At 58.9% G+C, this 22,304-nt stretch overlaps 1 protein-coding gene across 5 annotated transcripts in view; it reads left to right on the top strand.

The window, feature by feature from the left end:
- The first annotated feature begins 1,187 nt into the window (after positions 1–1,187).
- Cep131 (centrosomal protein 131) overlaps positions 1,188–22,304 on the top strand; it is a 23,027-nt gene continuing 1,910 nt past the window's right edge. The window contains exons 1-24 of one of the 5 annotated variants that reach the window (XM_010618602.2): positions 1,188–1,370; positions 1,780–1,898; positions 3,505–3,696; positions 7,235–7,329; positions 10,445–10,559; positions 10,766–10,884; positions 11,755–11,868; positions 12,392–12,541; positions 13,981–14,104; positions 14,550–14,666; positions 14,787–14,940; positions 15,310–15,404; positions 15,894–16,076; positions 16,372–16,548; positions 17,015–17,140; positions 17,325–17,450; positions 18,179–18,295; positions 19,078–19,180; positions 19,987–20,188; positions 20,643–20,750; positions 20,902–21,019; positions 21,215–21,289; positions 21,815–21,957; positions 22,072–22,249. In XM_010618602.2, the coding sequence (XP_010616904.1) occupies positions 3,520–3,696; positions 7,235–7,329; positions 10,445–10,559; positions 10,766–10,884; positions 11,755–11,868; positions 12,392–12,541; positions 13,981–14,104; positions 14,550–14,666; positions 14,787–14,940; positions 15,310–15,404; positions 15,894–16,076; positions 16,372–16,548; positions 17,015–17,140; positions 17,325–17,450; positions 18,179–18,295; positions 19,078–19,180; positions 19,987–20,188; positions 20,643–20,750; positions 20,902–21,019; positions 21,215–21,289; positions 21,815–21,957; positions 22,072–22,249 (2,916 nt within the window). In that variant the 5' untranslated portion in view covers positions 1,188–1,370; positions 1,780–1,898; positions 3,505–3,519. Of the gene's footprint in view, positions 1,371–1,779; positions 1,899–3,504; positions 3,697–7,234; positions 7,330–10,444; positions 10,560–10,765; positions 10,885–11,754; positions 11,869–12,391; positions 12,542–13,980; positions 14,105–14,549; positions 14,667–14,786; positions 14,941–15,309; positions 15,405–15,893; positions 16,077–16,371; positions 16,549–17,014; positions 17,141–17,324; positions 17,451–18,178; positions 18,296–19,077; positions 19,181–19,986; positions 20,189–20,642; positions 20,751–20,901; positions 21,020–21,214; positions 21,290–21,814; positions 21,958–22,071; positions 22,267–22,304 lie in introns of all 5 variants that reach the window. The other 4 variants (XM_010618601.2, XM_033767536.1, XM_010618603.2 and 1 more) reach the window with 4 other exon arrangements.

Genomic DNA, 22,304 nt, shown 5'->3' with positions numbered 1-22,304 from the left:
TTTAGAAAGCACACACCAGTCAGACATGGTGGTACACACCAGCACACTAGGAGGCTGAGGCGGGAGGATCACAAGTTTGAGCCCAGCCCAGGCAATTTAGCAACTTAGAACTTGTGTCAAAAAATAAGCAGGCACGACTGCACATGCCTGTAATCACAGGACTCAGGAGGCTGAGGCAGAGGAGGAACACCACGAGTTTGAGGCCAGCTTGAACTACATAGTGAGATCTTGTGCAAAAAATAAAAATACTACTACTAAAAATAAAAAGGGCTGACGATTTGGCTCAGTGTGGAGGCCGTGGGTTCAATCCCCAGTATCTTGGAGGAGTGGATGCCCTGAGGGTCCCAAGAGCTACAAGGGTGGGGAACAACTAGGATTCACACAGTGCTGCTGAGAGTGTAGCATTATACAAGTTCTTCGGAAAACAGTTTGGTAGTTTCTTATAAAGTTAAATAAATACAACCCAGCAATCCCACTGGTAGGGGTTTATCCAGAGAAATGTCCCGGCCACGAATGTGTTTTTCCTGTAGTTTGAGATACTTCTCCGAGGAATGCAGATGGATGTTGAAGTATCTGTGGGGAAAGCCAGCCCAGGGTCCAGGGATGACGCCAGCTGTGTGACCATGGCGGGGCTGAGGGCTGGGCCAGTCTGCGAGGCCACCCGGGGGGTCGGGTGGAGGTGGCAATGTCCTCCATCTGGGTTGTGGCGTTGGTTTGTGCAACTACACAGCCCAAAATGTGAACTTCACTGTATCTAAACCAAACTTTTTCATTAAAAAAATGAATTAAACGTGAAGAAGTCAACACGGCTGTCATTTTAATATAACTTTTGCTGGAAGAGCATCTGAACTGGGGACCGGGGCTCTCTGGGCAGAACAGCTCATAGCGGGTCGGGGACTAGGAAACTGGGGGCCGGCCACAGAAGTCACCCGCAAGGCCCTCCGGTTCCGCCCACACCCGGAGGCTCCACCCACACCCGGAGGCTCCGCCTACACCGCCGCTCCCGGCCCACGCGTCGCGTCCGCCCCCTTCCAGTCGCGCCCAATCGGCAGTCCGCATCTGACGCGGCCCTCCGCTCTCCGCCCCTCCTCCCCCGCTTGAACTTCCCGATGGACAGCCTAGCGGCCCAATGAACTTGCAAGACGGCCAGAGCGGGAGGCAGGAGGGCCAATCTGAAAGTGGCGCGCTCTCAGGAAAGGCGGGCCGGTGTGACGGACAGGGGAGGTGGTGCCAGGCTCGTTGCTAGCCGCCGGTACTGTCCCCACGGCTCGGCGTTTCATTGTCACCCGCTTCGGAGGCATAGCCGAGGACCACAGGGCGCCCACCTTGCCAAGTCCGCCGGCCCAGCTCTCTAGGCCTTGCCCTCGCAGGTGAGGGGAAGCGGGGAGTCCACGCAGCTCTGAGTGTTCCGCGTGGGTGAGGGGGGGTCCGCTCAGGTGCGGGTGAGAAGGGGGTGGTCCCCACAGGTGAGGAGTCCAGGCCCTGCAACGGAGGAGAGGGCCGTGTCCCAGCATGGCGGGACCTGGGGTTCAGTCTGGCGTCGCTGGACCCCTGACCTAGTCCTGGGGCGTGGGGACTGGACCGCAGAGGACAGCCCGCTGCAGTGGACCCTGCCTCTGGCATCCCTAGGTCGGCTCAGTCCTGCAGGGCCAGGCAGGGCACCAACCTCTACCCTTCAAGGCCTTCAAGGGACACCCTCTCATCCAGGAGAGCCTGGCCTCCCAGGCCTCCTTCTGGTGGTGTGGGGGTTTCTATGGAGAGGCTGTTTACCTCCTCCAGCCTCCCCTGCACATGTAGTGGGGCAAGCCATGCACCCCTAAGCTCCAGGGCCAGCCTGGTCCGGTGTCAGATTTCACCCGAACAACCGGAAATGTAGCTGCAGACACTGGCCGGCTAAGGTAGGTCCTGCCACCTGTGAGGTATGTGGCTCCGCCTGCCCTGTCTTTCGAATCCCAGCATGGACCCTGGAGTGCTGGGTGGTGGACAGGGAGAAGAGCGTGAGAGGGAAGCGTCCAAAGCCGAGAGGCCAGCAGTCGCAGAAGTGTGTGGGACAAGCTGGCAGAGCAAGGGAGTCACAGGGAGCAGGTTCTGATCTGTGGATGATAAGAGTTTTGGGCCTTATCCCTGAGCCTGGGGCCTGACCCGAGCTGAGAACGGTTTCGGCCCTGTGAGGAAGAAGGGTTGTGGCTGTTGTCCCAGGCAAGTTGGTGGCTGGAGCAGAGTTGTGTGGAGGAAGCCAGGAGGTCCCAGGTGGTCCCCAGGTGAGAGGGTAGATGGAGGAGAGGGGCCTGCGCCTCTCAGGTTGGGAAGAGGAACAGAAGCCAGCAAGAGAGACGGGTGGAGGGTGGGGGGGTGTTGGCCTGCACAAGGAGGGGAGCCTGGGAATCAAGAGAGAGGTTGCTGCATCCCAGGAACTCACAGATGTTCTGAGGCAATGTGGGGGTAGTGGTGGGGTCCTTGTGGCCAGGTAAGCCTGGGACCTGGGGTGTCTTTAGTGCGGAACCTCTGAACCCAGATGGTGCACTTGGTGGGTGCCAGCCTCATGGCTGTGTTTTATCCAAACCTCCGAACAGCCCCTGTGAAGAGGCATTATTTATTTACCTTGCAGTCCTGGGGATTGAACCCAGAGCCTTTGCACTAGCTACATTCCCAGCCTCTTTAAATTATTTCTGCTTATTATTTAAGTCCTTGATTATGAACATTTGAGTTGGGAATTTTCACAGGTGTATTATGTAAGACTCACTTTGTCAGTTTACAAACGAATTGGATTTCAAATGATTCTCCTGGAGCAGAACTCATTTATTAGTCAGATGCATGTACATGTATATATATATATATATCCATGTATATATACAGATTTTGTTGGTGTTGTTGTTTTTTGAGACAGGGTCTCACTATGTAGTTGAGACTGACCTGAAACTCACTATGTAGCCCAGGCTGGTCTCGAACTCACAGTGATCCTCCTATCTCACCCTTCCAAGTGCTGGGATTACAGGCGTGCGCCCCCACACCCAGCTCGTGTATATACAGTTTTTGAGACATGGTCTCACTAAGTTGCTTAGGCTGGGTTTGAACTTTGGCTCTTGCAGCCTTGGCCTCACAGAGTGCTGGGATTACAGGCCCGCACCACCATGCATGTTCCAAGATGCACTTTTTAACCTCTTTCTACAGCAGACAGGTGGGGTACCTGACTGGGTCATGGAGGTGGGGCTGAAGGGCACAGCCTGCTCATCCCCATGACTGCTGCTGTCGCTAGCCATCCTGTCAGGTGCTCTACCTGTACCGCCAGCTTCCACTGCCCCGGCTCCTCTTTAGACCCCTCCTGCCCAGCCCCACATTCACAGGGGGCTTAGCACAGCCGTGTTCCCATGAGGGGCTGTGTGGAGAGTGTGTGGGCGGTGACAGGTGGCCTTGTCCCAGGGTGTCTGAGGCTTTGTCCTGGTGGTGATGCAGGGGCCTGCGGTTCCTCCAGGGTGTCCCATTTCGTCTCTCACTTCCTCTCAGGGCCCACTGCCCACCATGAAAGGCTGCAGGGCCCTCAGGAGTGCCCCTGAAGGCAGCCCCGAATGCGCAGACCTGAGTCTGACAGGCCTTCCTCCGCCATTGTACCGGCGCCCCAGCAGCGCATCTGCTTCTAAGCCCTTTGTGCGCTCTGTCTCTGTGGCCACAGGCAGTGAACCCAGGAGGAAGGAGCTGGTGAGTGCAGGGGCCTGGGTGGATGGGTCTGGGCCCCTGGCCCTCGAGGGTTGTTGGTGGTGGCATCTGGCTTCGGGTACAGCTCCACTGATTAACAGAGAGGCTGAGACAGAGCCCATGCCCACCCAGCATTGGCCTCAGGTGAGTAGGGTGAGAGCTACCTTTCTTTTTCCTGTCCCCCTCTGCAGGGCAAGGGGATGGACTGCCACCAGTGGGTGGAGGTGACTTTGGGAGGCCAACCTGCCCCTAGCTGACCTCAGTTTCTGGGGTAGCAAGGGCCTGGGGGCTTCTCTCTGATGCACTGGTCCGGGGCTTTCTGCCTTATAAGGGCTGAGGTCTGGCTGAGGATTTAACTCAGTGGTTCTACTGCCTGCCTCACAAGCCCAAGCTCCTGAGTCTGATACCTGGGACAAAAAAAAAAAAAAAGGAAAGGGCCAGGGGTTTAGCTCAGCGGTGCTGTCGCCTACCTCCCAATAACAAGGGCCTGAGTTCGATCCCCCTCCAAAAGGGCTGAGGTCTGTGTGGGGAGGTCACAGCAGGGAAGAAGGCAGCCCTGTGTCGGGGGAATCAGGACTTGCCTGACGGTGTAGGCCCAGGCTCCTCTGTGGACAACAAGTTCCCCCTCTCTCCTCTCGTCCCTGAAAAAACCATCCTGTGTCAGACAGGCTGGGGCCTATTGGTGTCAAGTTGAGTTCTAGGCAAGGACAGCTGTCCAGTAGTGAACCTTTTGTCCCAACAAGTTTCTGAATCCTGTGACCCATACAGCAGGGACCTAGGGCGTCTTGACAGATACTGTCAGGTATATTGTGCTGCCTCAGTGGAGGGGTGACCAACTCAAGCTAGCAGGGCCCCAGCTCTGCCCCTGAGTCGCTGGACTGCTTGTGAAGCCATAGGAGAGGCCTCTGAGATTGGCTCCACCCTGGCATACCTGGCGGGGTCTGAAAGTTGGGCCTGGCAGTCCTTGCCCTCCACTCTGCAGAGCTCTGCCTGCATTCCCCTGGGAGTGAGCTGCATGGCTTTTCATGTGTTTAAGGCCATTTATCTTCCCTCCTTTATGGACTGTTCTTATCCTCTGCTGACTTTTCTATTGTTTGCTGTGGTTTGTGGTTTGTGTCATGAATGGAGCTGAGTTCCCAAGCGTTTCCTTGTGGTGTCATTCTGTCCTTTGTTCGGGTCTCCTCACGCTCCCACCTTCTGCACAGTGACCCTCCCCAGCTGTGCTTGGCTGCGACCACCTGCGCTGCTTCACAGCCAAGCAGGTCTCCAGAAGCTTGCATGAGTCGGCCAACACACGGTCCCCAGCCACCCTCATTTTTGACACCAGCAGCCTGTCTGGGGGTCCCCATGACCTCCGTTCCATTCAGTAGTTTCCTAGAAGGACCCCTAGGCTGCTGAGGGCTGACACAGTGACAGTTCATGAGGGGAAAGGAAGGCAGATTTAACGGCCCAGAGAGGGAGAGTCCAGGGGTCAGACACAGCCTCCGTCCCTCTCCCGTAGTGTAGGGACGGCCTTGCTTTCCTGCATCGATGGTGACAACATGCATGGAGCGTTGCCAGCCCAGGGTGTGCAGGACCTGGTGTGCAGAGCGCTTGGGGCCCTCACTGCAGAGGCCCTTGGGCAGCCCCGTGGCTGAGCTTCAGCCCCTGCACGGTCTGCTGTAGGGCAGTTACACCATGAGGATCCTCGGGCCCCAGGAGCCAAGGCACTTTGCTCAGGCCAGATGTTCTGGGGCTTCGTCGTCACCACACAGAAGCCGAGGGCAAAGGCCAGGGCCCCTCCCCACCCTGCCTGCTGCTGTTTCTCGCCCCATGGTGCACCCTCCCCAGGGCCCTGTGAGGAGGAGCATGCTCTGCTCTACAGTGCATGTGTGCACGGTGCTGAGGCTGCGCAGTGGGTCGCAACTTCTCCCCAGCCCTTGGTTCTCCAGCTTCTGCCCCTGCACAGCTTCCTTCACCCGAAGCACCAGCATTGTCCATACCCCATCTCCTCACCACACCTCCATCCTCTCTGACACCCTTTCAGTGGCTGCCCCCAGGTCCCTTGTGTGTGGTCCAGTTGGGACATTCACAGGAACTGACAGCCTTGGTGTCACCAGCCAGGGGCCTGGCAGCTGCCTCTGGTACTGGGCACTCCATTAGTCTTTAGCAGTCTGCTCTTTGCAGCCCGGTCGGAAAGCATGGGTCCCTCCTAGGAAAGTGGACACTGTCAGCCAGTGTCACTTCAGCACCCTGATCCACAGTGGCCTCTCCCAATCTGCCATTTCCCTACTTAAGAAAACAATTTCATGTTGAGCACAGAGGTGCATGCCTGTGATTCCAGGCAGGAGTATCACCATGAGTTCTAGGCCAGCCCACACTACATAGTGAGACCCTGTCTTGAGAGAGAGAGAGAGAAAGAGAGAGAGAGAGAGGAGAAAGAATTTCATGATGTGACCCATGGCAGATTGTAGTGTGATTCCATGTTTCCTAGTTTTCTTGTTTTGTCTCATTTTGGTTGGGTTGTTAGTTTTTACTTTAGGGATTCAGATTTTAAAATACCTGAAGTATTTTAAAGTTGGTAGGTTTGCTGTCCTTAGTCTTAAGACCTCACTGTTTTGGGGTGGTCCGGCCACGTCGCATCTTATGGTGTAAGCTGCCATGTGGTATGGGGTAGGGGATCCCCACTGGATTTTGATCCCTTTTTCCCAAAATACTTCATCTGGAAGATTTTTAAGTCTATAGAGAAGTTGGAGGTGTGGTATAATGGGGCCCATGTACCCTCCCAGGTCCTCTGACAGCCTGGAGGGCCTCCACCCAGTTGAGAGCAAGCTATGGACGGTGTGGGCTGTCTCCTAAGTCCACAGCTCCTCTTCCCTAGGAAGTGGGCCCTCTCCAGGGGCACCTCCTGACTCCATGGTGGCATCTGATACTCTCATCCCTTCCTCCGCCACACCCAGACATCCGCTTTGTCCTCTGGGATCCCAGAGGGCTCACACACTGATCAGCACTGTTGTTGTTTCTGATTCACCAACTCTGCTCTGGTGTCTGGGATGAGGGAGGTGCCTTCCTCACAGCAGGGGTGGCTCTGCGCCCCTGAAAACTTTCTGCCACCATGGACCATGCCCATGGCTGTGTCTCCCCTCACCCACAGTGTCCGTGTCTCCATGTTTACCCTCACAGTGAACCCAAAGCACCTGCGGTGCCCTCCCCCAATAGAAGAGGCTGGGGCTGGATGGCGGGGGGCCTGTTGCTCTCTTCTTGCCATTCTCGGAGCTCGCTGTGATGAGGGTGGCAGGGAGGAGCAGTTCCTGGCCAACCACATGGCCTCCCACTCTGCAGGCGCAGAGGGCTCTGTCTTATGCAGGAAACTGAGAAGTCAGTAGCAGGGCCTCTCCTACCCATGACCGTGCACCACACTGGCCTCCGGTCCCGTGTTGCTACTTACCCATCACTGCTCTGCTCTCCTAACCCATTTCTCCAGGGCCCAGCCTGGTGCTGAGGAGCAGGTGAGTGTCTGAGATCTTTGCTACTGAATGGGCTGCTTTCTCCCTCTCTGCAGGAGGCTGCAGGGTCTGGGGGCTCCAGGGCCATTAACAATCTTCGAAGATCTAACAGCGCCACACAGGTCAACCAGCCCTGGGCTGCATCACCCAGGTAATCTTTGTCTCCCTCAGGTGGCTGCGGCCCTCGGGACTCTGGAAGCCCCACCCCTGGGCTCTCCATGCCAGCTTCTGCCTCTGCCTGGGCCCTTCCAGTTCTGTCAGTGGTGGCTCTTGCAGGGTACTGGACTTGGGTGACCATTCTGCAGCCCAGCCCTTGGGTCCCACTCCCTCCTCTTGAGCCAGGAGGGCCAAGGAAGCCATGTGTAACCACTTATCCTGTCACATTTGCAGGACCCTGGAGCCGGGCCCTGGGACAGATTTTGGGTCAGCAGCCTCTACCCTTATTGCTGGGCACAGTGGACACACAGGGAGACCTGCAGGAGGCCTCATCTGTGTCCTCAGCTGCGGGCTTTCCCCTCCCTTTGACAACCACACCTGTCCCCTGCGGGAGGCGGGGCACTGAGTCAGCCCTGAACCCTCTGTGCCCCATCCTTGTTCTGGATGTTAAACAGCCACTTTCCCCCACGGGCCCTGAACTGGTGACAGGGGAAGGGCTGCTGTGTGGCCTCTGTGCCAGTGTGAGGGTCAGACCGACTCCTGGGAGCTGAGATAGCGCCTCTCCCCCCAGGGATGTGGGTGTAGGACTCACCAGGGTGGGAGGTCGCAGCCACTGACCGTGTCAGTGCTAGGGGTGGTATGGCATGGTGTGTGCATGTGTGTATGTATGGTGTGCATAGGAGTAGTGTGTATTTGTGTGGTATGTATACACGCATGTGAGCTGCAGTGTGCTTCGCATGTGTATGTGACAGTGGTGTGTGTGGTGGGTAGGCGGTATGTGATTTAGTGTTTGGTATATGTGGTATGTCCATGGTGCCCCGTGGGGGCGGCACATGCAGTGTGCTGTGCTGTTCTAAGGGCGTCTGGTAAGCCCTTCCCCGTGCACCTCTCCCTGGCTGTGGGCTGGGATGGTGTGGTTGTATTGGCAATGGAGAGCCCAGTGTTTTACTGTTCATCCATCTTTCCGCCCAGACTGGGTCACCTCTGCCTCTGTGTAGTGCTGGGACTGTGTGAGGAGCTGGCCTGGGCCCCTGGCTCCTGTCCCCATCCCTGTGTCTCCCTAAGCTGCCCCATACCCTGTATGTTCCTCTGTACTGCTGGCTCTTGAAGCTGGGGGCTGTTAGGGAAGGGGCCATGCCCGTGCTTCATGCTCTTGGAGCTTCCTGCTGCCTGTGCTTTGCCGTGAGCATAGGTGTCCTGGAGTTTATCCAAAGCTGACCCTGTGGGATTTCCACGGGGCGGCAGCAAGTTGCAGATAACCCATTTGGGACCTGGGACCCTGTGGGCCTGCCCTGCCCCAGGCTTCATGCATGGGTTCAGGTGGCCTTTCATAGGTCCCAGCTGTTCCCTGATGTTTGCAACTTTTTGCTGGATGTAGCACTGGAGCCCTCCTGCCACTCTGAGCGGGTCTTGTTCCCTGGCCTGGGTTTGGTGGGGTCCTTACTGGCAGGTGGGAGCGCGTGTGATGTGGCCCTCACTTGTTGAGTCTCTTACATTTCCACAAACAAAGACAAGTGGCCTCTTCCCTTTTCTATTTTGCATTGTACCTCTTCCCCCTGGCAGGAGTGGAGAGGGGTTTGTTTGGGTGATACCCACTCCTCAGCATCCACAAGGAGGTGTTGTCAAGTTTGCCCGGACCTGATTTGTTTATGGGTGCATTCTGGGGCCCATTGTGCATTTCCGTCTCCTCTGAGGCTTGTCAGTGTGGAGGTGCTGCTGGGGCCCTGGATGCTCCCTGGGACAGGGAGGCCTGTGCTGGCTGGCATGGGCTAGGAGCAGATAGATCAGGCAGCCAGGGGCCAGGTCAGAGTCAGGAGTACCCCGGAATAGGGCTGCTGCCTGCCAGCACTGTCCTAGCAAGAACTGCCTGCTTTCTAAGCTAAAGTACTGAGCTACATCCCAAACCTTTTTAAAAATATGTATTTATTTGTCACAGTACTGGGAATTGAACTCAGGGACACTCTACCACTGAGCTACTTCTACAGTTTTTTTTTGTTTTTTTGTATTTTATTTTGAGACAGGGTCCTCCTGGCCTAATTCAGGAATTTTGGCGGGGGGTATATTCACAGGGTTGTGCAACCATCACAGTCAAGTTTAGAATGTTTTTATCACCCTAAAAGAAAACTACATGTTCATCACCAGTCAGTCCCCACTTCCCCTCCTCCACCCCTTGGCCCCCAGTGTGGGTTCTGCCTGCTCTGGACAGTTCCCCTAGTGGGGACAAACCATTTGTGGCCTAGGGCCTGGCTTCTTTTCTTTTCTTTCTTGGTTTTGTTTTTTTTTTTGGTACTGGGGATCTAACTCAAGATCTTGCGCTTGTGGGGCAGACGCGGTGCCACTGAGCTGCATCTCTGGCCCCTCTCTTTTCCTTTCTCTTTCCTTCTTTTCCTCATGGTACTGGGGATTGAACCCTGGGCCTTCTTACTGAGCTAATTCCCCAGCCCTTTTTATTTGTATTTTGAGAAGGGTCTAGCTAAGTCACTAAGTTGCCCAGGCTGGGCTCAAACTTGAAACCCTCCTGTACCAGCCTCCCAGAGCGCTGGGATCACAGGTGTGCACCACCTTGCCAGGGTTGGGTCTGGCTCTTTCACTGAGCATCATGTCTTCAAAGTTCAGCTGTGCCATGGCCTGTGTCAGTGCCTCGTTCCTGTTTATGGCTGAATAATGGACCAAGATATGGACAGACCATATTTTCAATCCCAGCTCTGGCTGCAGTTGCAGCCTCCCATAAAGCATGTTGTCAGGAGCTCTCCCTCCCATTCAGTTCAGAGGGGACAGAGTGTGTCCTGGGTCACGGTGGCTCCTCGTCCCTGCTGAGCTGCGGGCCCGAGTGCCCTCAGTCCACAGAAGAGAGTATCAGCTGCTGGTGGCCACCTGTTTAAGGCCCTGGGTGCCCAGACAGCTCAGCTCAGTCAGGGCTAAGCCCTGAGGCTCAAAGGGAGCTCCCCAGGCCGTGTCCTCCCCAGTCAAACTATCTTAAACTATGGCTGGGTGCAGAATCCCTCATATCCTGGCCTCTGCTCCTCTAAGCCCTGCTCCTGTTTTCCTTGCTGGAGTTGACTTCACCGCTGGTTGACTTTGCCCCATGTGCTGTCCTCCCCGGCACGCAGGCTGGCGGAGCCCCCTGACTTCCTGATGCTGTTCGAGGGCAGCCCTGGTGGGAGAAGGAGGCTGGCGGGTCTGAGCAAGGTGTCTGGTGAAAAGGCAACCACTTGGAATGTCCTGGTGAGGCTGAACGTGAGGTGGCCGTGAGTCCCAGACCCCACCCCCTGAGATGGATGCCTTTGACTACAAGAGGGTCCCTGTGGGGGCCCGGGTCACCCTGTCTGCTCTTGTGTGGGGATCGGGGCTCCTGTGTTTATGGGTACAACAGTGTCGGGTAGCGGGGACTGGTGTTGGGGTGTACTGAGGGGTGTCCATGTGACCCACAGGATGAGCAGCCCAGGGGACCAGGTCAAGGTCAGCGCCAGAATTCCAGTGCCCTCGATGCCCCCGTGGGCCCACAGAGGAAGGAGTGCACCCTGGCACCCAGCTTCACTGCTAATAACAGGTGGGAGACTCACAGGTCGTGGGGCAGCCTTGGCCCGGGGGCATGGGGTCAAGGACTCTGTGTCTGTCTGGTGGCTACATCCGGCTGTTCGGGAACAAATAGGTGGAGAAAGGCAGCAGTGGCATTTTTATGAACCCAGGGCTTTTGTACAGAGCTATATCCCCAGCACATTTTTCCTTTCTTTTCTTGCTAAGTGCCTGGGCTGTGTTTGAATCTGTGATCCTCCTGCCTCAGCCTCCCAGAGTCTGGGGTTACAGGCCTGTGCCCACACCAGCATGCATGGACTTGTTTGCCAGTAGTGAAGGGAGAGGCTATAAGGTGGCAGATGGTGTCTGCACACAAGGACCCACTCGCCAGAGCTTCAGGATGGGGCTGTGCTTGGCCTAGCAGACCATGGAGAACACAGTCCTCCCTCCCTCTGGAGGCCAGGATGCCCTGCGGGCATTGTGTGGTGCTGTGGTGTGACTCCTGACGGCTTGTGCTGGGTTAAGCTTCAGGGCTCTGTATCCCTGGAGGTGGAGGCCAGGTCCCACCTGGGCTGCGTTAGGCATGCGACCAGAGTGTGGGAGTGGTGGCCAGCACTGCCTTAGCCACTGGGCTGGGTCACTGGTCCCTAGAAGAAGCCACCTGCAGGTCACCTCCAGGCCTGCAAGGCAAGTGTGGCTCCACTCAGCCTCAGCGGGGCTAGGGACATAGGCTGCCCCCTTGGAAGCATAGGAGGCAGCAACAATGTGCAACAATGGCACAGGCCTTGGGGCCCCTGGTGATGCCACAGGAGGGGCAAACAGCTCCTCCAGGCCACAGCCTGTGCTGCAGACATGATCTTGGCCATCTGCCTCCTAAGCTGATAGCTTCCTGTCTCTGTGGCAGGAGCAACAAGGCAGCTGTGGGCAACTGCGTCACCTCCATGGTGCACAACCACTACACCCCCTCGGAGAAAGTGCACCCCCTCAAGAGCTCCAATCAGACCACCCCCTCCCTCAAGTAAGCTGGCATTTGACTGTGGCAGGCCTCAGGGCATGTGCACACGAGGGCACCTGGGCTGCATGCGGGAATCCTTGTCTTTGCGCTGTTGCCTGTGCTCATGTGGTCCAGGTCTGCTTCCCAGGGACAGAGAAGACAGACCAGACAAGGGTGAGCCCAGGACTCGTGCCTGGGGGGGCCCTTCCGGGGGAAGCTGCTCTCATGCTCAGAGCTGAAGGGTGGTGCAGTGAAGGTGGCTGAGCAGAGCAGATGCTCGGCCCCTTGCGTGACTTTGCTCAGAATCAGTGGCCCTTGGGGTGTCTTGGCTTCATGTAGCTCTGGGCTCCTTTTGCTTGGGTGCCAATTGATAGGACCTTGTTGGGGTGCAGGTGGCCCCGGCCATGTGGGGCAGTAGGGCTGGCCTTGTGCTGCAGCCCAGAGGTCTCTCCCAGTCTCAGCCCCAGAATAAATCGGGGTGCTCCTGGTGCTGGGGACAGAGCTGCTTCCCCTGGGGCAGGGAGCTGGGCTCTCTTCTTCCTGCCAGCAACATCATCAAGGCGGCCACCAGTGAGGGCAGCGAGGGCAGCAGCTTCGGGAAGAACTTCTCCAGCAGCAACCAGGCAGCCCAGAGTGCAGCTGTGGGGAGCAGCACCCCACTCAGGCGGAAGGAAGTGACCGAGGAGGAGGCTGAGAGGTGAACACTTCTAGGGAGCTGGTGCCTGTGTCTCCAGTGGTAGCAATGTCATTTAATAATTGTTTCAAAACACTGAGGCTGAAAAGGCCGTGCATGATGTGGCTCCACCTTGTGACACACCCAGAGGAGGAAGGTCTGGAGAGGCAGGAGGTTGGGGATGGTTGCTTAGAGCTAGGTGGGACCCAGAGAGCAGAGTGCCCCGTGAGGTAACGGGACCATCTAGAATTGGATTGCACTGATGGTTGCACAGCTCTGTAAATTTCTAAAAAGCATTGAATTATATGCTAAAAAATGGGTGAGTTTTACAGTATGTAAATTATACCTCAGTAAACTGTTGTTGTTGGTACCGGGGATTGAACTCGGGACCTTGCACTTGGGAGGCAGGCGGTGCAACCACTGAGCTAAATCCCTGGCCCTATCTCAGTAAACTATTAATTATAAAATGATTAGGGAAGAAGATGTAATACTGAGAAGAACAGAAACACGTAAAGGACTGTGTCCTGGACATATGCCCTTGGGTACTAGATGTGGTAGTGCAGATGGCCACTGCAGGCGCCTTACACCCTGGCTCCTAGGAGCCTCCTCTGCCCTGGGCTCGCTTACCCATCTCCCCAGGGGACCAGCCCTATGAAGGTGAGAGGGAGCGAGGGCACTGGGAAGGGAAGCCAGGAGCCAGCAGCTCCTCTGAAGCCCCACTGTGGTGCCCTCCATGGACAGGTCTCTCGGGGTGGACAGGTGTCACTCTCCAGAGCCAGGGCCTTCGCACAGGCGACTGTCTGTGTGCTGGGTCCTTGGTGCCTTTGCTGAATGGACCCATACTTGGTCCCTTGAACCAAGAGTGAAGTTTGTGTTCAGTTAGCTTTATTGAGTATTATAATATAGTAAAACGTATGGTGATAGCCACAGATACACCGCACCAAGTCCTAACCATACCCTAAGATTCCCTCCAGCTCCTTCTGTCCACCCCCACCCCCATCTATCTCCTGCCCCAACCCCGGCTCCACCAGCCTGTTTGCCTGTAGCCTTGCCTGCTCCAGGATGTCCACAAATGCAGCTGTGGCGTGGGACTCCTGCGCCTGGTGCTAGCTGCTGGTGGTTACATCCTGTCACCTGGATGTGCCTGTGTTCACACTGTAGCAGTCTGGTGGGCATTTGGGTTATTTCTGGTTTCTAGTGACTGTGCATAAAGCCACCCAAGCCTATAGCTATAGAAGCTTGCTTTGCCTGGTAACTTCTCCAGAGGGGAGGTTTTGGGTTTTAATCAAGTGAGCCCAGAAGCACTGGCTTTGTCGGGTCCTGGCCAGGTGGGAAAGGGATGTGTGCATGCAGCCGCTAGGTTCACTCTTCCTAGCTGGACCTGCGATTTCGGGTTCCTGCAGGACACTTGGGGAAGGGGGCCATGGGCCTCCTCCTAACTCTGCACCCTGCTCTCTGGGCAGGTTTATTTGCCAGGTAAACCAGGCTGCTGTCACCATCCAGCGCTGGTACCGCCACCAGGTACAGCGGCGCCATGCAGGGGCCAGAAGCCTGGAGCATCTGCTGGAGTCCAAGCGAGAGGTCAGTGTGAGTATGTGAGCCACCCCAAGCCCCCAGGCTGGGCCCAGCAGCCCCAGGTCTGAACCATGGAGGTAGAGTTTGGGAGACAAGGAGAGTTGAGACCTGGCATTGCCCGTGAGGGCACACCTGTCTGTAGGTCCACTTGGTCCTCCAGTGACTGTCGCCGGGCTGGGTGTCAGGAGATGCCTGCGGGTCTGGAAGGACGCCCCAGACAGCCTCCGCCCCCGAGCTGTGCAGCTGTCCCCCTGCTGTCCACCAGAGCCTGGGCTTGGGGCTTGCCCTTTGCTGAATGGAGGTGGCAGGTTCAGGGTCTAGAGGTCTTACTTCCCCGTCCCCGGGAAAACTGCAGTCTCCCTGGGATGGCAGGCACCAAGAGGAAGCCCCCAGCAGAGTCCCAGGTCTCCATCCATCTGCTCATCTGTAAACCGCCTGGCTTTGGCTTCCCTGGCAGGAGCAGCAGCAGCGCCTGGGTGGCAGGAACCTCTTGGAGCTGCACCAGCAGAAGGAGGCTGCGAGGAGGAAGGCCCGAGAGGAGAAGGCCCGCCAGGCCAGGCGGGCGGCCATTCAGGTGCAGGGCCCTGCAGTTTCCAGACCTGACTGTGACACAGATCCATAGGGGAGACGGCTGTGGGAGGATGAGGGGCCGTCCTCGCCCAGGGCTGCTCAGAGATGTCCCCCTGCCCTGCAGGAACTGCGGGAGAAGCGAGCCCAGAAGTCAGGGGAAGCTGCACTGCCCAAGGAAAGCCTGGAGACCAGAGCCCTGGGGCGACCGCTGCCCACCCGGGGGCCTCTCCCACTGCCAGGCAGTGCTGCTCGCCAGGACCCTGAGGCCAGCAACGCTGGTGAGCGCTGTCCCTGTTCATCAGCCCTGGGGAGCTTGTGACCAGGGAGGGACGTGGCCTCTGCCGGCATGCCCTTAGCCTCCATCCTGCAGCTGGTTGGTGGCTTCCTTGTTCAGAGTTGGAGACTTAGTCTTACCGGCCCTGGCCCTCTGCCTCCACCACCCCTGCTCCACTCACTGCTAGGGCTGGTTAAGGGACCCAGCAGGCAGAGACCCCAACTCCAGGTTGCTTGGCTCTCCCAGCTTCACACCCGAAGGCAAGGTTCACAGTACCTCTGTCACACCTGCCTCCCTGTACCTGGCTCCTTTCTTCCCAGGGCTTCTTAGGGCTAGGGCCCTGGGTGGGATGGTGCTGTATTCTGTCACGCAGGCACCAGCATCCACCCTGCAAGCCCCAGGGACCCCTGCCTGCCTGTCTCCAGCTCGTCCCCAGAGCCCCGGCAGTCTCCGGAGGACACGCTGCAGGTCTGTGCACAGCTTGCCCCCCTAGCTTCCTGATTCCAGCTTCTCAGGCTGAGTTGTGCCCGAGGTGGCTGAGCTGACTGTGTCCCTGCCACCAACCTTGTGAGAAAGGCTGCCTGAGGGCTCCAGCTGAGGGATGAGGCAGCGCTCGCTGGGGGCTGGGGGCAGGGTCTTGTGGAGCTCCTCTGAGCCACTCTGAAAACCAGTCAGGTTTTCACATTTTCTGGGGTGGGATCCTGTATCCCATCCCCAAAAAGGTGCTGAAAACTCAGAGGCCAGGGGATGGCAAGGCCACCAGGCTGCCCTGTGAGAGGCCCAGTGGCTTCCCAAAAAAGGGATCTTGAGACTCCCTGGTGGGACAGATGCTGTCAGCCTTCAGGGCAAGGAGCAGAACACAGGGCCCCGAGCCCCGCACTGTGGTCAGGCTGGTACGTGGGCTGCTCTTGGTCACTGAGCCTGGCTGGCTTCTCACCCTCTGCCTGTCTCCTGCAGGGTATCCACTCCCAGGGTGTGGCCAGCGAAGATGCAGCGTCAGCAGCCCCTGTCAGGAGCAGGGCCAAGTCCGGGGTGACCCTGGACGAGCTGCTGGACACACTGCAACTGCTAGAGGAGGAGCCAGAGCCGCTGCCCCGCCCCAGGGCCTATCAAAAGAATAAATACACTTGGTTCAATGAGGTGACTAGGCCGTGTGCCCACCCTCTCCCCAGCCCAGGCTCTGGCACTGTCCACACAGGTTCTGGGGTCACTGCAGGGGTCAGGACACACAATAACCCACGGAGTAGGTGCCTTTGTGCCGGCAGTGATGCCCCAGGCTCTGGGGTGGCTGGAGAGGCCCTTCCTTTCAGACCCAGGCCCGGCTGCCTCTCCTCTCCCCATCCCTGCCCTTCCTGGCCAAGTGGCCCCTGATCAGGGGGACCCTCCATGCTCTGGCTGTCCAGGCAGCCTCCAATGCTGGGCCACCCACTCACAGGAGGACAACACCAGCTCCCTGACAGCTGACAACCTGGAGAAATTTGGGGAACTCAGTGCGTCCTCTGGTCCCCCCGAGGAAAAGACGCTGCTCTCAGAGGCCAAGCTGCAGAGTATCATGAGCTTCCTGGATGAGATGGAGAAGTCGGAGCAGAGCCGGCTGGCCCCCCAGCGGGAGGTAGGCATTCACCAGCTGCCCCTCGTGCCCCGCAGCAGGCGGGTCCTCAGTGGGAGCTGGTCAGTCACCAGGCCCCTCACAGCAGCCTGGCTCTGCTCCTGGGCTCTGAGGAGGGCTACAGACTGGGTCACCTCCGGCACCCCTGAACCCTGGTGTGCTCTGTACTGTGTCAGTCCTGGGTGACAACCAGTGGCCAGCTGAGTGGAGCAGTAGTGAATTTTAGTCTGTGGGCAGGGAGGTCAGAAGGAGATGTGACCTTCTCAGGGCTCAGCGTGATAACTAAGGCTGCGGCCTTCACTCTCCTGGGTAACAAAAATTCTGCCGTGTGCCCTGCCTGTGGCTGTTCCTCCTGAGGAAGGCAAGGGTCCCCCAGAGGACGCGACAGGCAGGGTGTCATGCATGTCCCTCGCTGCCCCAGCTGGGCAGTTGGTGACAGGCTGCCGGCCTGACGCTCAGCCATCCGCAGAGACCGGTGCCCCAGGTGGGGCAGGGCCATCTGGAGCTGGCATCTAGCAGGAGTGCGTCTGAGATGCGGCTGAAGCTGGAGGTGGAAGAGAAAAAGCAAGCCATGGTGCTGCTGCAGAGAGCACTGGTATGGCTGTGGGTGTCACTGTCCCGGGGCTAGCAGGGCATGCCCTGCCAGCACCTCACCCGAGGCCGGGCGCTGTGCTTTTCCTGGAGGCCCCATCCTGCCTTCTCCCTGCGTGGCTACCAGTGCCCGGCCGTGACTCTGCCGTGGGGACCCTGCACAAGCGCCCCCTCCCGCACCTCCACAGGCACAGCAGCGCGACCTCACTGTCAGGCAGGTCAAGGAGACGGAGAAGGAGCTGAGTCGGCAGCTGCGGCAACAGAAGGAGCACTATGAGGCCACCATCCAGCGGCACCTGACGTTCATTGACCAGGTGACACAGCCAGGGCTGAGCATGGAGGAGGGTCGCAGGGACAGGGCCGGGCCCGGACCGACACAATCTTATGGAGACTCCCAGAGCCAGGGCTTCCCATGCTGCTCACTGGCCCACTGTTGAACCCAGTGCCGGGCAGGGGCTGCCCCCTTTCCATCTGGGCATAGTGAGCCGTGGGGCAGCAGGCAGGGCATAGCAGCAGGTCCCTCGGAGGGATGGGCAGTGCTGGAGCTGGCCAGCCAGCCAGATGTGTGAGGTTCCCACACACACATTCCAGAGCTTTCCTGTGCTGTCTGCTTGGGGAGGCCACTCCTGGCCTGAGAGGCCACCACTCTGCGGTCACTGCCCTCTGGGGAAAAGCTCCAGGCCTGGGGTCTGGCAGTGCACCTGGTGATTGCTGCTCGGTGGTTGTCACAGGTGCTCAAACCTGGAGTCCGGTCTGGGGCCCTCTGGCCATCCTCAGGGCTTCCTGGCAGGCAAGGGGTAGGTGATGGGGGAGGCCGCAGGGCTCTGCATCCTGGGAAGTTCCTGGTGTGGTCATGGCAGGGCCCAGACCTCTGTTCCCACTGGGGCATCTCTGACAGCAGCTGGAGCCCTGTGTCCCAGGCACACACAGTCCTCCCACTGACCCCAGGGTCCAGCCATAGCACCAGGATGGGGGTGGCCTGGGAGCGGGAGCACCCCAGGGGCGGGGCCTTCGTGCAGCCCTTCCTCCTGACCTGTTGCAGCTGATCGAAGACAAGAAGGTTCTGAGTGAGAAGTGTGAGGTGGTGGTGGCCGAGCTGAAGCAGGGAGACCAGCGGTGTTGGGAGCGCCTGGCCCAGATGCAGGAGCAGCATGAGCTGGTGAGACCCCCACTCAGTTGAGAGCCAGGCTGGTCCTCACTGTCCTTGTGCTGCCAGGCAGGGCGCCAGGGAGGAGCATTGCTCCTACCTCAGGATGTCGGGCCCCTGGGGGTTGTAAACAATGGATTCTGGGGTCACCCAGCACAGCAGCGCAGCCTAGGGACATGACCAAGGGGCCAGACAGGGAGGACGTTCCCCAGCTCTCTTCACCTTTCCTCTCCTTCCCCTTGGGCTGTGTCCAGTGTCCACTGCGGCCTGGCCCTGAGGTGTCCCATGTGAGGCCTCCCCACAGGCACCGGGTGTGGACCCAGGAGCCCGAGTCTGGTCCACCCAGCATGGGTGCCCAGGCCCTGGGCCTTGCTTGTCTTCCCTGCTATGTCAGGCTAGGACCACGCTCCTGGCCCCCTACTGCATGGACAGCAGGTCAAGGGTAGAATGGTGCAGCCTGGCTGGCTCTGCTTCTTGTGGGCCTGCCCCAGACCTGTGCCAGACCCGAGTGGGGCTGACATTGGCATTTTGAAAGGCCCAGTACCCACTGCAGACCCCCTGGCGCATAGCAGAATATGGCCCTGAGCCGTTCCAGAGGGTCTCTGGGGCCTCTGCAGGCTGATGCTGTCCCTCCTCTGCCTCTCAACAGCCAGGCATAGTGGGAGAGGCCCCAGCCTGGCCTGGCTCCTTGGGAAGACAGAAGAGCTCTCTGGTGCAAACCCAGGAGGTGTCAAAGGGGAAGGGAGTGTTGTTCATATGTATCCTTTCTGAACTTCCTATGTTCCCACTCCTAGGAGATCAAGAAACTCAAAGAACTTATGAGCGCCACTGAGAAAGTCCGCCGGGAAAAGTGGATCAATGAGAAAACCAAAAAGATCAAGGAGATCACTGTCAAAGGTGAGGTCCCCAAAAGATCAGTGAGGTCACTGTCAGAAGTGGGGTCCCCGAAAGATCAAGGAGGTCACTGTCAGGCTAGGCTGCTTGGGGGAGGGCACCATGAAGGTCACCATCAATGATGAGGCTGGATGGGAGGGTGACCAAGATCATCCTGAGGTGGGGCCACCATCAGAAGTGGCCACTTCTGGGGCACACTTTTGGGAGTTAACGGTAGCATCAGTTGCACACATAGCACATGTTTACAAGACCTTCCTTGGGGAGGTGACAACGTAGGAGATGGTGACTGTCCTGGGGCATGAGGTGGCAGAGCCCACACAGCCTGGCCCAGCCTTGGCCAGAGAGGCCCGAACTGGGAGCAGTGTCTTCCCCCAGGGGCTGAGCTTGGAGGAATAAGGGTTTCGCAAGCAATTGGCATGCAGGTCACACTGTGGGAAGCAGAGAAGGGCAGGGAGGAGGAGCCAAGGGACTCTAGGCTCTTGGGGTTGGTATCTGAAGGAGCCGTGAGCCCTCCCCTGGCCTGGCCTCTTGTTCCAGGGTCTTGGGTCCCCCACCAGGATGCCAGTGGTCAAGGCACAGGGCCGGCTGGGAGAAGTGCTTTGGGAGAGGCCTGAGGTGGCTCCAGCCACCAGACTCCCAGGGCAACCTTGCCGTTCTCCACCTGGCACTTCAGCCTCAGCTGTGCTCCTGCAGGGGCCCCAGAGTGGCCGTGGTGGACTGGGTCCTCTCGGGAGGTGGGGTCCCTTCATGCTCCTTGTGCCGGTGAACGGGGGCTCTGCTGCTCCTCTGCAGCTGGCTGCCCTTCTCAGGTCTGGAGCCCGAGATCCAGAAGCTCATCGCCAAGCACAAGCAGGAGGTCAGGAGGCTCCGGGACCTGCACGAAGCAGAGCTGCTGCAGCGCGAGGAGCAGGCCGCACAACGCTACCTGCGCCAGGCTGAGGAACTGCGTGAGAATGCGGAGCGGGAGAAGGAGGTGCTGGGCCAGCAGGAGCGCGAGCGCGCCCAGCAGCGGTGGGTGTCACAGCGCGAACACAGGGTCTGGGCTGGGATGGGGGACCCTCGGCCGAGGCGTGGGCCCACTGGCTTTCTGAACTGCGGGTATTGGAAGGTCATGCAGGAGCTGTGCCCCTGGAGCAGTGCCCCTGCCTCCCTCATCGGCAGTCCATGGCCCCGATGGGGATTGTGTGAAGGAGACTGGTTTTGTAGCTCTCTTTAGGGGTCCAGACCCACAGCCTCCATCCCTTGGGCAGTTGCATCGCAGCTCCTCTGGGGCCCTGAGGACAGCCGCTCTCCTCAGCCCTCGGTCCAGCAGCTATGCGAGGTGTGACCAGAGTGCACCCTCAGACTCAGGACCCGGTGGCCAGGGCCATGCCCAGGGATGGTCCATATGTGTGGGCAGCAGTGACCTGGGGCTCATTGCCCTGTCTGTGTGAGCCAGTCCCTGCCATTCCTGCCATCCCCACAGGTTCGAGCAGCACCTGGAGCAGGAGCAGCGGGCCCTGGAGCAGCAGAGGCGGCGGCTGTACAGCGAGGTGGCGGAGGAGAGGGAGCGGCTAGGCCAGCAGGCAGCCAGGTGCCACATGGGCCACTGGCCCCTCACGTGGGGGCCTTCCTCGCTCCTTCCAGTCTCCCTCACCCACTCAGCCCTCTCTCAGTGACCCCTCCTGGCCCACCACCCTTTCCCACAGTGGCCCTTTGCCCTCTGACCTTTCACCTGCCTGCAGGCAGCGGGCGGAGCTGGAGGAGCTGAGGCAGCAGCTGGAGGAGAGCAGCTCGTCTCTGACCCGAACTCTGAGGGCCGAGTTTGAGAAGGGCAGGGAGGAGCAGGAGCAGCGGCACCAGGTCCTCTCCCCAGCTGCCTGGGAGCACTGTGCCCAGCCTGGGATCCAGTGGGGCAGCCCCCTCCACAGCCCGACCCTGCAGCCTCCTGGCCCTGCATGGGGCCCAGTGGGTGGTCAGGGCCCTGGGCAGGGGGCAGGGCTGTGGGCCAACCAGGCAATGAGACAGCCGCCGGGCCTCATCCCTGCCCTTGTGCAGATGGAGCTGAAGGCCCTGAAGGACCAGCTGGAGGTGGAGCGACAAGCATGGACTGCCAGCTGTGCCAAGAAAGAGGTGGGTTCAGGCAGGTTGGGCGAGGGTGGGCTGCTTCTCAGGTCACATGGCTGCTTCAGGGCTGAGGGGTTTATCTGAGCTTGTGTGCTTCTCTCTCTGCCAATCTTAGGTGGCTCCAAGATTAGGAGCTGGGAACAGGGAGGAAGCACCTTGACAGGGCTGGGCCCCTTTCTGAGGGGAGCTGCCCCGCCTGTGCCCTTGAGCCAGCTGACCCCAGCCCTCAGACTGCTGCCTGTGTTTCCTTTGGGAATTTCCAGTTGCCTCCATGAGCTGGCCTCATTCCCACTCTTTTAGCAGCCAAGGGGCCACCCTGTCGTGTGCACCTCTTGCCCATTCCTCCTCGTGCCTTGTGCCCACACTGGTCCTGATGACAAGACAAGGCCCTCCCCCTGGGCATGAATCTGTGCATCCCCTGTGGTCCTGAGCAGGGAGCTGTCCCAGGAGTCCGTGTGGCTGCCTTGATCTCCACTCGCGCATGTGCTGCCTCCCGATGGCAGTTCCTGAGCCAGCTTCGTGTCCCTGCAGGAAGCATGGCTCCTGAACCGGGAACGGGAGCTGAAGGAGGAGATCCGGAAAGGCCGGGACCAGGAGATTGAGCTGGTCATCCGCCGGCTGGAGGCTGACATGACACTGGCCAAGGAGGAAACAGAGAGGGCTGCTGAGAGCCGGTGAGCTGGGGCTGACTTTGGGCGGCAGAGACCAGGGGAGGACCAGGAACTGAGATTCAGAGAGCAGTCGCTCATCCAGGTCCCCCGCCACCTGCTCCTCTGCCCACTTGGCAGTGTCAAGCGTGTGCGCGACAAGTATGAGACAGAGCTCTCGGAGCTGGAGCAGTCGGAGCGGAGGCTGCAGGAGCGGTGCACGGAGCTGAAGGGGCTGCTCGGGGAGGCCGCGGGGGAGAAGGAGCGGCTGCAGGCCCTGGTGCGGCAGAAGGAGAAAGAACTGGAGGACGTGCGGGCAGTGAGTGACCCCAGCCTCTCCTGCGTCACGGCCCCACCCTGCTGCCGGCTCGCTC

This window comes from Fukomys damarensis, unplaced genomic scaffold (assembly GCF_012274545.1).
Source record: "Fukomys damarensis isolate Sample0158 unplaced genomic scaffold, DMR_v1.0_HiC HiC_scaffold_23, whole genome shotgun sequence".
Classification (NCBI taxonomy): Eukaryota; Metazoa; Chordata; class Mammalia; order Rodentia; family Bathyergidae; genus Fukomys; species Fukomys damarensis.
Note: the sequence above shows the minus strand (reverse complement) of the source record. Positions and strands in the feature narration are given on the sequence as shown.